The sequence below is a fragment of the Passer montanus genome, unplaced genomic scaffold, assembly GCF_014805655.1.
Source record: "Passer montanus isolate IOZ18808 unplaced genomic scaffold, ASM1480565v1 scaffold77, whole genome shotgun sequence".
Taxonomy (NCBI): domain Eukaryota; kingdom Metazoa; phylum Chordata; class Aves; order Passeriformes; family Passeridae; genus Passer; species Passer montanus.
This window is the reverse complement of record NW_024372923.1, coordinates 883,595-900,817: the sequence shown is the minus strand read 5'-3', so window position 1 is coordinate 900,817 and position 17,223 is coordinate 883,595. Positions and strand designations below refer to the sequence as shown.

The following is a 17,223-nucleotide window of genomic DNA, read 5'->3' as shown; positions in this document are numbered from 1 at the left end:
AGCGTTAGAAAAAATAATGTCAATCTTTGTTTACCCCATTAAGGCGTTACATAACTACAGAGGTAAATGATTAAAAATCCTTCATTGTGTTCCAGCATTAGCCTTGTGATCAATTATCAGAAGGATGATTATTAAATTGTTGTTATATTCAGTTATTAATGATTTCTAAATGGCAAACACTGAGGAGAAGAATGGTGCCACCACTGATTATTTTTAAAAATTTGCAATAACAATTAAAACATCCCGGTGAAAATATCACCTTCAAGACATCATTTCAAAAACAACACAGCAATGGATTTTGGCGTAAATTATGGAGTAAATTAGGAATTTGCTGTGCTTTTTTTGCCCCGTTTCATGCTTAGAACAGGAACATTTTGGTGAACAGGAGCATTTTGGCAAACAGGTGTTGGCTATTTAAAAGTCCAGGAGGTCATTACAGAAATACGTGCAAGCAGCAGACTTGGACATTTCCTCTTCACTTTGCTCCAGAGCACTCAGAAGGAGGGACACACTTCAGTATTTAAATCAGGAACCTGAACGGTTCAGAAAAAGCCTTGTGAGAGGGCACAAGCGCCACACAAACCATCCCCAACCACCGCGCCCACCTTTTCCCATGCCCAGATTTTAAAACCCCGTTTTTTCCGGGGCACGAATCCCGCAGCGAGCGGCAGCTGCGGGCGCTGCAGGGTGAATAATTGATGTGCTCCAGCTCCTCGGGGCCGGCCCTGGCGCTGGCACCGGGAGCGCATCCCGGGGATGCCCCGGCGGCTCCCGGCACGCGCAGCCCCTGCTCCCGCATCCTGCAGGGAATCGCGGATTTGGGGTGAGTTTGGGGCCGCTTCGGGGGGTTTCTCAGCTCCTTTCGCTCCTGTGCGGGTCTTTCTGAAAACGGACTCTGTTTTTTCGGAGTCTGAAGTGACTTTAAAAAAGGGTAAAAAAGCAGGAAGTGCCGTGTTTTTAACTCTAGGAAATATGTGAGCAGTACCTACGGAACGGGCACTAAAGGTGTGATGAAGCTGTCTGAAATGATCTTAAATAATTTTTCAACCCCCACCCCGCGACAACTACTAAAACTAAAAATATTTATGTTCCCTTTTTACTGAGATTCGTGTAATTCAGTGTCAAATGTGAGAGCTTGAAAGGAGGTTTGTTTTCCATTGAAAAAAAAAAAAAGGTGGTTCCCTGCTGGAAGTTTAACTTGTGGTGTTGTTTTTATTCAGTTATATACATTTCTCACTGGGTTGAGAACATGACCTGAGACCTGCATTAAGTTCTTAATTAATAACTCTGCATTAAGTGTTCTGTTCTACCATAAAGCAGTGGAAAAGTAACTTAATTTTCCTGAGGATAGGGAGGAGATATATTTTATATATGGGAGGAGATATAGTTTATATATAAAGTGCATGGCAGTGCTGAACTAAAGCAACTCTCACCCCTTCTTTATAAGGTGAAAAACATCAAAGTATTTTTATTTATTAATCATTAACAGCAACTACCTATAGTACTTGTTTCAGCTGCCTGAGTGCTGTTATTTTCCAGCAGCGATCCTGCCAGCAGTGCCTGGGAGCTCTCAGGTAACTCAGTCCTTGGCACAGTTAAAAATTGATACAGAAGCAATCAGCCCCTGAGAGCAGAGGCCATGGGTAGGAGCAGGGATGTGAGATGAATCATGAATAAGCCTTGATTGTGAATAACAAGCTCCCTCTCTTTTTATTTGTTTTTAATTGCATAGTCCACATTCTGCTGCTTCTGCTTTATTTCCTTTGTTTGATCACAAAAGCATTTCTTCTTTGGCATCTAAAACTCAGCCAAATTTTGAAGGGATACAAGTCCAGCACAATGATATCTGGTGCTAGCAGTAATTAAATGCCTATGTTAAAATAAAAAAAAAGACCCAAAAAACCAAGAGGTGAAAACAGGGATATGTAAACACCAGGAGATATGCAAAGAATGGATGTAATCCTGCACTCCTTAATCATGGGAGTCATCCACAGGCAGGAAAATAATCCTGCTGCTTTCAATAGACATCAGTGGGTGCTGGAGCACCAGGCCCAGCTTTTCCAAGGAGATAACAATGTTTTACCTGTTTTTTTTTTTTTTCCTGCAGTGCAATTTTAGCAACACAGCTCATGCTGATGTGTTTGAATGCATTAGTGATAATATTAAATTAGGCTTTACCTGATGTCCGTTTTGCCTCTGCAAGTGTGAAAGAGAAAAATGGGATAATGGATGAGATGTGGCAGGGAGAAGGTACAAACCTTAGTTTTATTGGCTACCCCTGTTCCCTGTGTTTGCAAATCACTTTTTGGTCCTTGGGATGTATAAAATTTGCTTTTTTTTAGGATAGGATGCAACTTTAACACCAGAAAACTTCTGCTATCCCTTAAAGTGTATTTGGATCTCCCTAAAAATAATGTTGATAAATATTGTCCATCTGATATAAATATAAGGGCATTGTGATAATATCTTGGGAATGTTTTTATTGCTGTGATGCTCTGTGATCTTGCAGGAATGACACATTTTTATATAAATGTGGTGGTTTTGTTGCTTTTTTCACCAGCCCAGCTCAGCATTTCTGAGCTTTGCCCTCCCAGCCCGTGTGGTGCTGCCCTGTAATCCAGGAGGGGGCTTGGGAGCACCTGAGTGCCCTTCCCCAGGCAGAGCATCTGTTAATGAGGAAAACTAATTACTTAAAAGCTTTCAGCAGGATGGGGTTGTGAAGTATAAATAGTCATGAACTGCGCCTGGTGCTCTGTGTTTGTGCTGCTGCCAGCACTGGTGGGGTGAGGGGAGTCACCCTTTGCAGTCACTGCTCTGTGGGGGAAAATTCTCTTCTGAGTCACCCAGAAAGGGGGAAAATAGAAAAAATTACAAGTGAAAATGCACTGGATGATGATTCCAGATGGTATGAAAAGCTTACTCTGAAGTGAGGTTAGCATTAAGTCTCTATTGGCTTTTTGTTGTTGCATTGAGCTATCAAGAACAAGGTGGTTTTCTTCCATCAGCTTTCTCATATGGTGGTTTCTATTTAAAAAAGAGGTTTTCTAGATTATCACCATTTATTTGCTACAGAAGCAGTTTAAAGCTGAGGTTACATTGCTCTCAGAGAGCTGGCAGCCACAAAATGACCCCAGTGCCAAGGGCTGGGGGCACAAAGTGGCAGCTGCACGAGGCTGGAGTGGCCCTGGGCAGCATTTCCCTTCTCTCACTCCATGCAGAGTCCCAGCAGCAGCATCAGCTCTCTCCTGGGAAGTCCCTTCTGTCCCTGAACCCTGCCAGTGGGGAGTTTCTAATACTTGGAGAACCCCACAAGCACTGGTTGCGTGTTAGTTTGAACTTTATCAATTTTGATGGAATTCTTTATTGAATTCTACCTATAAAAATCCAAACCACACATGCAGCTGTAATTATTTGAGGATCTCCTTCTGGCACTGGGCACAGGTCAAGGGCCCATTTTAGTTTTTACAACTTTTTGAGAATTTTAGAGGTGGCTGTTCAAGCAAATTTGCTGAAAAGTTTTTAAACTTGGCCAAAATCTGCTCTGGAATGGTTCAGCCTGTTTTGTATCAAAAATTGTGTGTGCAGTGATATAGAATGGCTGGGTGTGGTGGGTTTTTTTTAATAAATTTTGTATGGAAAAGGTGTTTTCTGTGATTAATGATGTGTCATTCTTATGTCTCTCCTTGTCATGGTTGGTACTTGGTCAGAGGTTGGACTTGATGATCTTGGAGGTAATTTCCAGCCTTAATGATGCTGTGATCCTATGACTTTGAGGTCCTTTCCAACCTCAATTATTCCACGATCCTGTGATTTGAAGTGGACAACCTGAGCTGGTGTGAGTGTACATGTATTTAATGTATGACTACAGACAAATGAAACAGTAATGCATATTTTTAAAATTAAGGTTTTTCCCTTGTCCTCCATGAGTTCCTCTGCTGTAAATGCCAGCCTGGCAGATTTCCCAACAGTCCTTGCTTCTTTGTGCTCCAGCCCAGCCCAAATTTTCCCCCAGGGCATTTTCAAGGGTGTTCTTCTCTCCTGCTGCTGCTGTTTCATGAGACATTTCTGCATCCCTGGGGAGAGCAGAGGACAGCCCCACTCCCACCTCTGTGTGTGGTCCCACCCCAAACCTGTCCCAGATTGCCATCAGTGCTGGCATTAATCACTCGGTTAACTGGGTGATGCTGCAACACCTCAGTCACACACCTGGCAACCCCCTGAGCAAACTCCTGTGGGGAACAAGCCCTGACCACAATTGTGAAAAAAGGATTCTCTTCCTCCCCTCCCTGCAAAGTATAAACAGCTCCAAGTGTCGTGTCCCCACTTGTTGATGGTGTGTTACCATTAATAATTATTTGGGTCCTGCATAGGCTTGTATCACAACTAAAAATGTCTTCTGTGCCCATGGCAGGAGGTGGAATGAGGTGCAGAAACCTCTGCTGGTGATTAGAGGCCAGTGCAGGATTCATGAGGGGCAGAGGACAAAACAGTGCAGAAAACACACAATAACCAGTGACAAAATCAGCTGTTGATGGTTACTTTGGCTGTCTTCTGGAAGAAGAATAGAGTCAAGAGAATATGGATACATTTTCCCTTGAATTGGTAGGATAAATAAATGGAAAAAAAAAAAGTGTTTTAGCAGCAGAAAGTAACTCTGGCCACAGTCCCCATGGGTGCTCTGGGACACCTCTGTGATTGGGTTTCAGATCCCTTTGTTTAATTGACTGCATTTAGTTTTCTGCTTCTATTGCTCTGGGTTCCTAGTGCCACTTGGAGCTGCCAGCATGGAAAATGATTTGGGAGGCTGAGCAGGTTGGGGAGATACCTGGCAGGGCTTGGCTCTGCAATTCCCATGAGAAGCAGGGCAAGGCAGAGCCCAGGGCCACACATGGAGAGCTTCTGCCTCTTCTGAAACCAACTGCTGCTCTTTGGAGCATTTAAAATTATTTTAAAATTATTTTTCTGGATAAAATCAAACTTTAACAGGCAAAGTTCCCATGCAAATTCTTACAGAACAAGAGAATATTTTTTTAAATGTAGTTTTGGTTAACAGGATACCTTTAGGAATAGATTATACTGAAAGCAATGTTTAATCAACATTCGGTGGCTGGGTCTCACTTTGCTCAATTTTATGTGGCTGAGGGACTAAAGCTGAGCTGCCCATGAAATCCCTCACCTGCATTAATTGTCAGCATTGCAAAAGCAGAGGAGCAGCCTGCAGGGAGGGTCTGTGCCAGCCTGCAGGTGACTGCACCACACTCCTCTGTAGTTCAGACAGCAATTGAAGCAATGTGGTTTTATTCCCATTTTCCATGCCCGGAGCTGGTCGAGTTCCCACAAAGGGCATTGTCCCAGCGTGTGACACTCAGGGAGGGCACTGTGGGAGGATGCCCTGGCCATGTACAATGAGACACTCTCTCCAAGGAAAATGAGAGTTGATGTCAGTGTGCAGCCTGAGAGCTGCCCGGTGGGAGCAGCCTTTGCCTGCTGGGCCCGGAGCTGAACCACCCCAACTCTCCTTTCCCTGTTTTATCCTCTCATTGTTTCCTCGGCCTGAGCTTCTCAAGGCTGAATTTTCTAGCAGGCAAACGCTGCTCGCTTCGGGTTTTTTCCTTTCTTTCCTTGCCTTGCACATTGCCTTGAACAACAGCTCCTGACCTACTTCTGTCTTTTAATTGCTGCTGCAAGATGAATTTTAATCCCAGCCAGAGTCCAGATGTATTGAGGATGCACAGCACATGCCAGGGCCAGGCCATTTATCTCCCAGGCCAGTCTTTCCCAGCCCTCTGAATCCAGGGACCCCTTAACCTTTCTGAAAAAATATCTGAAGCCATCATCACGTATTTCACTGTTGTCTGCTGATGGGAAATGCAGATAATAACTGTTAATCTAAATGCTAATATGTATTTTCTCTGACAGCTTAGTTCGTTTTACTGTTCTTTAACCTTTGGCTGAAAATATTAATGGAGATGGATGTGAGCCTTGTGCTTCCATCCCCCAGTGCCCAAATGAACCTGGGCAGTGACAATTTATAGGTCAATTTATATTTTTATTATTATGCTGAATACTTTTTGCTTCTTTTCATGGCTCTTTTTGGGGAATTATGGACATTAGAGGATGAGTGGGTCACTGAAAATTCAGAATTATGGATCTGGGGGAGATCACAGCTTGATGAACAAGGGATTAAGTTTAGAATTCTCCAGAAGGGTTCTGTGAACTTTGTTCCCAAAAAATACCCTTATTTACTTTTTTACATTTGAGAAGAAACACTGGCTACAGGTGCTGCATGTTGAGCATCTCAAGAATTTCCTCTCCTGGGGACATTGTTTTGCTTAGCTAAGATCTCCCTCTTTTTATTCCACAGAAATGGGAAATGAGGACAAGTTATCAATGTGTCTTCTATTAAATTAACTCACAGAATTAAAACTGAACTCAAGAAAAGCTTTAATTTCAATCATTCTGTGGTTATAGCTTGTGAAGTACTCAGGAATCCTTTGGGAGAGGGGAAAAAAGTGTATTTAAAAACATAAGCTGGTTTAGCACAGGTTTTTCTGGGATACACTAGATTTTAATTAAACAGAAGTTTAATTAATAATAATTAATAAGTAGAATACAGAAAAGGAGAGCTGCTCATACTCTGGAGAGTCAGAAAAGGAGGAGAAAATTTGGGATACAGCCTCACACAAGCCCTGGGAATGTTGCTGGGAGGAGAATTCCAGGGAAGGACAGCACATGGAGGAGGATCCTTCCCTCCACCATTCCAGGATCCTCTTTCCCATAAATATTTTCCAGTCTTTTGCTTGCTGGTCACTCTGCCAAGGGAGGATTTAACAGCACAGATGCATCAAATCATTATCCCAGTGATGTATTACAGGTACAATGTGTATTGCAACCTGTTCTCACAGCAGCCAGAATGTTAGTGCCTGATATTATTACTGATATTTGATGTACAATCCAACTCTATTTAATTAGTTCACTAAAATGCATTTTCTGCCAGAGATATAGCGAACAGGAAGGAAAATCACCTTCCTGGAGAAATGCCTCGTAGCAGGATGACTGAGAAAAGCAGATAGTAGAGTCTGAGAGGCAGAAATTGAGCACATCAATCCTGCAGATCCCCCAAAATCTGTGGCACCTCGTAGCTGAGATTTTGGAATACATGTTGGCAATTTAGATGTAAAATAAAACTCTTTAAAAGGAAACTCTCACGATATTACCTATAAACACTTTAGAACAGCAGATTAATCTGGAGTTTATGGGTAAGGTAGCAGAGAGATGCTTCTGTGCTCAAAGAAATATTTTTATGTTTGGGTAAATGACCTGTTTCTCATCCAGAGAGCTGCAGCTTTGCCTTAAACACGAAATTGAGCTGTGGCCTGGGGAGCCATCCCTACCACAGCCACACTTGTGTTGTCTCCTTGGTACCCACCTTCAGTGGCACCAGGAGATCATTAAGAAAGGTTTCATCTTCTTTTTGCATCCTCTGAGGAGGTGGGAGAGCAGGATTTTGGCCCGAGCCCTGCATCAGGACTCCTCTGTGTGCTTGATGGTAATTTGTGCTGCTGTGCTGCCCAAAGCCTCCCTGAGCAGCACACAGCCCTTCCTTGAGGGGAGAGAGAATATGAGAAAATAAAGATAGTGCAGAAGGTAATCTCACCCCTAAGGAGTTGTAGCTGGGCCAATTACCAAAGATTAGGAACGGGGCTGACTTTAACAGGCCAGAGCTGTGCCAGTGAGAAGAAGAGTGCTGTAAAAGAGTGGGCTGGCTCGTTGAGAAGGGAACTGGAGTTAGGTGGCTGCTTTATGAGGAAAAAAGAGTCAGTGTTCTGAGGAGCTGCCCACGAGAAAACACCAAGAAAGTATGAAACTTTTGTGATAAGGAGACAACAGTATGGAACTTTTGCAATATGATGACAATGCTTCCTTCCCTGAGCAGCTGAGGGGTCAGAAACAGCTTCCTCCTCCTCCTGTCCTGTGGGAATTGTTATAATATTGAAATTAAAGGGGGCTCTCAGGTAAAGCTATGAGAGCAGGAATAACAGTTCTTTACTAGGGAAGAAAATAAAAATAGAATTAAAAATGCAGTAATACAGAACAACATTGACAGAGTCAGAACATGCTATGACCCCCTGTGGGTGGTGGCACAGTCCCATCCCATGGTGGCTCAGCCCTCCTGCAGTGCCAGCTGTGCTTCTGCTGGAGCAGGGATCCTGCACAAGGCTTCAGTTTTCCTCTGGAGTTCCAGGGCTGCTGGAGATGGGCCTGCTCTCCCTCTGGGAATGCAGGGCAGCAGAAAGCTGCTCCTCTGGGAATGCAGGGGGCAAAGGCTGCTGTGCTGCTCCAGGCTCAGATTGTATCCAGGTAGGAATGCTTGGCTCCTCCCCTGGGCGGAGCATCTCCCCATGGGATGATGGAATTTGATCAGCCATGCAGGGACACTCAGTGGCCATGAACAGAAGATAATTAATAATTAATGGCCCATGAACAGCAGAGATCTCCTGGAGGGAGGATTGGCTGTGGGAGAGATACAGAAAACTGCCCTAGCTCTGACAGATGGCAATGGAATACACAGCCCCATTTCCAGCCTAAGACAGTTCCCAGGCTGGTGAACGGAGCCTTGCCCTGGGTCTGGCAGCTGAGGGAGGAAGGAAGGGGTGTTTCCCCTCATCCCAGGACTGCCTTTCCAACCCTTCCAGCCTGGATGGGAATGGCAGGACACCATGGAATGATTTAGTCTTAATCACCTGTGCTCATTTCCTGTGTGGATCTGCAGCGAGCTGCTCTGCCACATCCAAATTCCACTTTATTGCTTTTCATGTTCTTTCTCTTTGTGCTCCTCAGGTAGCAACTGCATTTGAGCTTGTTTTCAGGAACCAGCAGTAATATTTCCTGAGCCAATTCCTTTCTTTAATTTGTTGTTGTTTTGGTGTCTGACACATCCAGAGCTCTCCCTGGACTCCAGAGTCTCAGTACAGTACAAGTGTCTTGAACACAGTTTATTTTAATCAGGCCTCCCAGAATTCAGAAAATACTTCAGGCCAATTCCTCCAGTAAATCTGAACACATTCAGCAGAAACATGTGCAGCCAGTGCTCAGACATAATTGCCAACAATTTCACACCCACAGGATCCTCGCTTGCCTCTGATATTCCCAGAGCCCCATCTTCCCCATCGCTGCTCCGAGCAGGAACCTCCCAGTTGCTGAGGGGATGGAATTTTTGATCCAGCTCTAAATGAAGCATTTTCAGCAGCGAGTGCAGAATTGCCCATGTAGTTTTCTGGTTAATGTTCTCTGTATCAGAGTGGAAGGACCACGCTGCAGAGAGAAGCAGCTCTCCAGAGGTCTGGAGGCCAGGTTTGATCCAGGCATTCAAAATATGAATTGAATCCGTGTCTGCCACATTTAACTGGAACTCTGACAATTACAGGCTGTCACAGGAGACTTCCACTCCTCCTCCTGACTCAATTACCCAGGCTCATGCTTCTCCTAAGACTGAGCTTGGCTTTATGTACCATTGCTGTAAATAAAGTCAAGCTCATTCTCCTTTTTCTTTGCTATTCTAAGGAAAAGGGAGAGGCTGATTTTAGCACCCAGCATCAAACTGAGCCCAAGCCTCAGTGAGAGCTTTTGGTTGAACTGTAATTAAGTATTTCTTTGTTTTAGTCAAGTTGTGATTATTGATGCATTGAATTTTAAAAACCAAAAAACCCACTTCCCATGTTTATTGCCCATTCGCAAATCCTTGCTATAGGAATATCTATCATAAAGTCTTAAAATAACAAATATACATAGTCAACTCAGGTCCCCTTAAAATTTTACAGACAAATCATTACTAGGTAAAATACTGCACCACACCACTAAGCTATTGCCACTGTATTTTCCATAATATATCTGTCCTTATGCAGCCTGTTTTCCTTATTTCCCTTTTCTTTGGTGCTGAAAAGTTGTTTGCATTAAGCTGTTTACAAGTCCTGGTTTCTTTTGTGAGTGATCTGTTTATTGCAGCTCGATAATGTTTGAGAATATCGAATTATTTCTTGCATTTTGGTGGTGATCTGAGTGTGTCCATGTACAATTCCTGACTTGTGTCCTGCTCTGGAGCTCATTAACTCTGCATGGGTCAGGCAGGCTCCAGTTCCCATGGAGGTGCTCTCCCTTCTTCTGCTTCTCCCCTTTTCCCACTGGGATGGCACAGAAGGATTACGGGAATAAATCACACTGGACTCTATTTCCTTCATGGTGGAAAAAAGACCATTCTTTATTTTTTTATTCTTTATTCAGATAACTCCTTTTTATAGTTTCACAGACCTCGTGTGGGACTCCAGTTGGTCAGCAGTTTTCTTCACAATTATTTTATTTGTTAATAACAAGTTGTTATTCTCTGTTGATTGGTCACTAAAACTCTTGGTGTGTACATGCAGGGAAAGTTGTTTATGAGAGATAGAAAAATGAAAACTATCTAAGGTGTAAAAGCAGTTTATACAGGTGCAGGTTGGTTTTTTACCCAAGAATAGATTATGTTAATGAGCTGCTCACACCAGGATTGCTTTCACATGGGAACTTGGAAAGTGCTAGCTTGGTTTAGAAGAAATGCCAGGCCAGCCAGAGCAGGCCTGACTTAATAACACTTTTAAAAATAATTTTGATCAGCACAGGATCCTCCATGGAAGTGCTGTCCCACGGAAGTGAAATCCCTCTAAAGCTGGGGAACTGGGAAGTGCCCAGCACAGTGCTGTGGAACCTTGGATGTGTTGCTCCCACATGTTGTGTGGAAGTGTTCAACTGAGCTGCATAAATGCCTCAAAATGGGATAAATGCCTGAAAAAATTCCATATCTTGTGGAAATCCCTGCTGTGCTCCCATGGCTTGAGCTGGAAGGGACCTTAAATCCCACTCAGTGCCACCCCTGCCATGGCAGGGACACCTTCCCTGTCCCAGGTGCTCCCAGCCCCAGTGTCCAGCCTGGCCTTGGGCACTGCCAGGGATCCAGGGGCAGCCAGAAATGACAAATTGTGCCATTTCTGATGCTCTCATTAACTCCCCAGAGCTGCTTCAGGAGATGAAAAGTCTCTTTTTCACAGTGCAGGAGTTTTAACTGTGCCCTGGCTAAAGATTACCTCAACCTGCTATAAATTGAGATGTTTCACTAATTGCTTTCTTGGTTCATTAGCCAAATTGTGAGTGAGGGAAATGGAAAAGGCTCAGAATGAATTTCCCTTGCAATCCTTAATTTAAATGGTGAATAATAATTTAACGTTGAACAAAACATTTTGGGTGATTTGCTGTGCTGGAGCTCGTTTTTTACCTTGGGATCATTTGCCACCTTTGAAGCTTTGTGGGAAAATGATCCTCAGCTCTGCTTCTTTGTGATGTGACACCAGGCAGGAAGGAATAATCATTATAGAACAATCGTAATAATCTCAAAATTTATACAGAAATGCTTTTGTCATGGGAGGTCCCTCCTCAGATATTGTTTTAAGCAGTGAGATTAGAGAGATGAAAGGCAAAAATCTGTGAAGGTTTTGCTGCTGTGGATGCTGTGGCTCTATTTCCATTCAGCCATGAAGGTGTCAAAACTACGACGTGTCCCTGGTTTACTCTTCCCAACACTCAGCTAAAAAACAAAGATTAACTCTGAGCAGCTGCAGGTAACAAATTCTACTAATTCATCAAAGCCAACGCTGTAGAATTTAATCTGTTTTATGAAATTCCTCCCCTGGATTGTTATGGCAGAGCTGTGGCACAGGAGGTCATTTGTGAGCTCTCAATTGCTGGTTGTGTGACAGTGAAAAAAGGAGGCCAAAAGAAAGGTTAAATTAAAGAAGCTGCTAGAAGCTATTTGTGTGAGATGAATGTATATTATCTAAATTAATGACAGCAAACCTCCAATTAGCTGAACACTGATGCACAATTGGAGCTTTATAAGGTAAATGCATGTTTTCTCCAGCCAAAGGGTTGGATAAGGAAGGTTTCACTGGGGTGGGGTTACAGGTAAATGAACATTTTCTCTTTCTTGGGGCACAGTGACCTCACTGCTGCTGCTGCTGACAAATCTTTACAATAAATCTGGCATTGTTTCCCAACATCAATAAGGAGTGTGAAACTTAAGACCTTTCCCTCTAAAACATTCTCCTGTAACATGGGATGAGCAAAAACCTTGCATGTGCTGCTTTCTCCTGTAACATGGGATGAGCAAAAACCTTGCATGTGCTGCTTTGTGTTTCAATAAACAACCTAATTTTTATTTTAGAGCAGAGATTTCCTCCTCAGACCAGTCCATGTTGGTTTGGCTTAAATAAACTTGTTTCTGTTTTGTTCATTTAGAGAATTCCTCTGTAAAAATACAACAAAGAGGGCTGCAGCTATGAACTCCTTCAAGGAATTCCAAGGAAATTTCTAATGGTTTTTGCAGTTTATACATGCTAAAATAATGTTGTAATGGAGTGATTTGATCAATTTACTCTTTGGGGAGGGTAGGATTTTGTTGTAGATCATCAATTACTTCATTATCCTGATTATGGTCATTGAGATTCAAGATTTAATTACACTCTGTGCAGAAAAACTCTATTTTAATGTACCCAGGAGTTTCACATCTCCTCATACCTCTTCCTATGCATCTTCTGAATTTTCTGATTTCAGGGAATCTCTACCCTATTACTTCTTTTTTTGACTTGCTGATGACTCCCAACTCATTTAGTGTCAGTATATTGCAGTAAATGTTCCCCATTCTGGGAAAATATCAGTTCCTAGAGTACTTCTGCTCCTTTAGGATGAGTTTAGTGAGACGTGGAGGCACTGCTCTATTTTATTTGTTTATATTTTCTTTGATTTCTGTCTCTGTTCGTCACCCTGGTCTGTCAAGGTAATTTAGACTGGCTTTTGTTTTTTTCATATTATTCTCTGATGTATCTTAATCCCATCCTAATTTTGAGATGCCTGAGATATCAAGATCCCTTTTTAAAATTTAAGCAGAACTCTGGGTTACTCAGCACTTCTGTGCTGTATGCTCATATTCAAACTCACACACTTTGTATTCCTTCAGTTGCTATTTTTAAGCTCCAGGTACAAATGCAGCTTTCCTTATCTTCACTGTTCTTTGTAATTGTTTTTTTTTGGGGGGTTTTTTTGGTTTTTTTTTGTTTTTTGCCTGAGATTTTCTTTGTCCATTCTGTCCAAAAATGCAGAGGCTTTTATAAACAACTTCAGCTTTTAGTTACAGAGAAAAAAAAAAAAAAGAAAAAAAAAACAACAAAAAAAAGAGGAAAAAAATCCATAAAAACTCTCAACTTTAAAAGCATTAACTAAAAAAAAAAAAAAAAGAGGAAAAAATCCATTAAAACTCTCAACTTTAAAAGCATTAACTGCTGTTCTGTTCTGGGGAGGATGGAGCCAGGCTTTCTTTGCAGCCTCCTCCTCAGTCCCCAGGGTTTTCCCAGTAAAATTCCCTCTTTTCCTTCTCTCCAGTGCCTTTTCCTGTGCCATTAGAATGGGACTGTTTTTCATGTGAGGGATTTTCTTTTGTTTCCTGTGTCCCACTCAATGTTTCCCACTTTGTCTAACTGGGATTGCTCCCTTCTGAAAGCTGAGGGACATTTCTAACACCCAGAATTGACGACAAATAATTACATGTGTGCTTGACCCAGGTCACCAGCTGGTCACCACCCACCTTTTCCTTCATTTTTATTCCCCTATCTTTGATCCCCACTGCTGTTTATTCTACATTTCTAGCTGAAGACATTTAGCAAAGGCTTTGGCTATAAGATGAATTCCCAAATCCACAGAGTTTCCTCATATTGTATTTTCAAACTGAAATCCTCTTGAAAGGTCACTTGAAGGTTTGAAATACCAGAGCACTTTGATTGCTGTTGATTTTTCTCATGGTGATTGAGGGGCCATCGAGCTCATCAAGCTTTTCTGCTGAAAACACAGTCACTGGTTAAATTTCTGTTCTTGTAAAGAAAGAGCCCACAGAGCTTTTGCACACAGCTGCTGCTGGAACTGCATTCCTCAGGCATGGATATCCCCAGGAATGACACCTGGATCTGCCCAAAATGGGGCAGAGGAGAAACTATTCCATGTACCTGCTGTAATTAAAGGAGAGCACGGATCCACTTCGCCATGATTATGATGAGGGATTAATTTCCACAGCCCAGCAGTGGTTGAGGTACTCAGTGCATAGCCCAGAGCAGCTGTGGCTGCCCCTGATCCCTGGAAGTGTCCAAGGCCAGGGTGGAGACTGGGGCTTGGAGCAGCCTGGGACAGTGGAAGGTGTCCCAGCCCATGTGTCTTGGTTTGAAAAGACAGGTGTCTGATTAAGGAAGGCCTCCCTTGAAATGGAAAATGCAAACCCCCTCCCTCTGAATTGTTACAATTTTGAAATTAAGGGGGCTCTCAGCCAAAGATTGGGAATAGGAATAACAGTTCTTTACTAGGAAAATTAAAAATACAAATATAATAGTAAAAAAACCCAAAAACCTCACTGGCAGATTCGGAACATGCTGTGACCCCCTGTGGGTCAGGGTGGTGGCACAGTCCCATCCCACGGGGGCTCAGCCCTCCTGCAGTGCCAGCTGTGCTTCTGCTGGAGCAGGGATCCTGCACAAGGGGGGAGTTTTCCTCTGGAGTTCCAGGGCTGCTGGAGATGGGCCTGGTGTTCCTGTGGGAATGCAGGGCAGGAGAAAGCTGCTCCTCTGGGAATGCAGGGCAGGAGAAAGCTGCTCCTCTGGGAATGCAGGGCAGGAGAAAGCTGCTCCTGTGGGAATGCAGGGCAGGAGAAAGCTGCTCCTCTGGGAATGCAGGGGGCAGAGGCTGCTGTGCTGCTCCAGGCTCAGATTGTATCCAGGTAGGAATGCTTGGCTCCTGCCCTGGGCGGAGCATCTCCTCATGGGATGATGGAATTTGATCAGCCATGCAGGGACACTCAGTGGCCATGAACAGAAGATAATTGATAATTAATGGCCCATGAAGAGCAGAGATCTCCTGGAGGGAGGATTGGCTGTGGGAGAGAAAAAGAAAAACTGCCCCATGAACAGAGAGAACTGCCCCAGCTCTGACAGATGGGGTAGAAAACACACGCAGCAACACCTGAAAGACCATGGCAGGGGGTGGGATAGGATGGGATTTAGGTACCTTCCAACCCAAACCATTCCATGATCAAAATTTCTCTAAAATTAACTCAGAACTACATCCCCAGGGAGATGACAGGGTGACCTCTTTATTTTGGGGGTGGTTTGTAAGGGGTGATGGTTGTTGAGTGAATAATTTTTGGGATCATGCTAATGACGTGATTTTAGTTGCCCCATAGGCTGTTGATGTGTTCTATGTGATAATGTATTTATAGGTTTTTTCACAAAGTTTGGCTCAAATAAAGATTACTGACTTCTCAGGTTTATAGGCAGTCAAACAGTGGATAATTTCTGTGTAAAATAAATTCAGTATAATTACCATTGATAATTTAAGTATAAATAGCCCTGAATTCACTCAGGAATGGCTGAACATGGTTCTTTTGTAAAAGCAATATCTACAGTCCTACCACCATCATAAATGCAAACATCAAATTGCTTTTGAGACTTGAGAAAAATAATATTGAAGATTTTTGCCTAATGGTGATTTCTCTCAGCATTGACCTGCCTCCCCATGAGTTTGATGCTGCTGTAATTAATCTTTTTTAGGCAGAATGATGAAGTGTCCAAACTTCTCTGTGTCATCCCAGTGCTTTTTCTCTTTGCCATCAGGATGTTTCTGTTGTCCCACTCTCAGTTCATGCCCTTAAAATACTTTTCCACTCGCCTTCCAGGCTTTGAGGATCCAGCTCTGCACTGACAAAGGCAGAGGGCTGAGTTATGCTAGAAAAATATTAATATTATACACTGATTTTTTTTTTTTTATCCTTGGGAGAAGATAGATCATATAAATGAGGCAATCATTGCTGAGAAGAGAACTTACAATCTTTCCTTTCTCCAGTACAAAATGCCAAGCCTTTTTAAGGAAAAGGAAGATGGGAAGTGCTGTGTGAAGCTAAGTAACAGAAATATAATAGCTCTGCGTACCCCTCTTTGAAAAGCTGCAAGTTGGTTTTTTTAATGAGTGAAAAAGTAAATTGTCTATTACTTTTTACAAGAAAATTAGCTTTTACTTATGTAAGGCAATCAGTGTTTATTATAAGTGAAACATTTGGAGAAACAGATTTTAAAAAATCCTTACATTCTCTTGGATTTACAATGAGGGTTATGTGCTTGGTTTTCACCACAGCTGAATAAAACCTCATCCTTCAAAAAATCCTGTTAAATATTCTTCAATTCTTGTAAATATCCCCGAATTCTTATTAAATGCTCTTCAATTCTGTATAATCCTGTATCATCTTCTCTTTGGCAGCCGCACAGCAGCTGTTGGCTCACTGTCCCTTGATTAATTCTCTCCCTGTTCCAGGGTGGAATACACCTAGTTTGTTTAGTGAAAGGGAATATGGCTCATATTTAAAAATCGCTTTTAATGCAGTTACAGCATCTTTGCAGATTTAATTAGGTCTCAGCCCCTTCCAAATCGCTCAAGTCAGAGGTCCCATCTTACTTGTCCCCTAGGCATCGTTACACCAAGTCCCCAGACGGCGCCGGGTTCCTGAGCAATGACTTTACCATATAGGGGCTAATTACTTCTAATCTTACACATTGATGAGGCTGGATTTTATGTCTCTGAGCCACTGGGACTGGAGCTGCCAAATTATCCTCTCCATAGCACGGGGGTTGTTTCTCCATTAAAGGGACTGGCTCCACAAATGACAATCCCTTCCCGCCAGGCGCTCGCGTTTGAAACCCTAATTATTGCTGGCAGCGGCTGCATCCATGAGCTCCTGGTAATCCCCATCAGGATCTGGGAGAAGCTGCTGGAGCCTGGCTCAGTCAGGCCAGGGAAGGGTCAGCAGAGGGGAGCTGGGAGCTGAGTCCTGAGGGGACGTTGAAGATGCAGCCGGACATGGAGCATGGGCCATGCTCCATGGGCTCTCCCAAACTGGGCCTGGGAGAGCATCCCCGAGCTGAGCCTGGAACAACATCCCTGAGCCCAGCCTGGGAGAGCATTTCTGAGCCTGGCCTGGGAGCACATACCCAAGCCAGGCCTGAGAGAGCATCCCTGAGCCCAGCCTGGGACAGCATCCCCGAGCTGGGCCTGGAGCAGCATCCCTAAGCCCAGCCTGGCAGAGCAGCTCTGAGCCCTGCCTTGAGCACC

At 43.3% G+C, this 17,223-nt stretch overlaps 1 protein-coding gene across 1 annotated transcript in view; it reads left to right on the top strand.

Annotated features, from left to right (window-relative positions):
* The first annotated feature begins 578 nt into the window (after nucleotides 1–578).
* The window catches only part of CUNH10orf90 (chromosome unknown C10orf90 homolog), a 60,399-nt gene continuing 43,754 nt past the window's right edge, over nucleotides 579–17,223 (top strand). Inside the window, exon 1 of the mRNA XM_039731455.1 lies at nucleotides 579–823. Coding sequence (XP_039587389.1) covers nucleotides 757–823 — 67 coding nt within the window. The 5' untranslated portion in view covers nucleotides 579–756. The remainder of the gene's footprint in view (nucleotides 824–17,223) is intronic.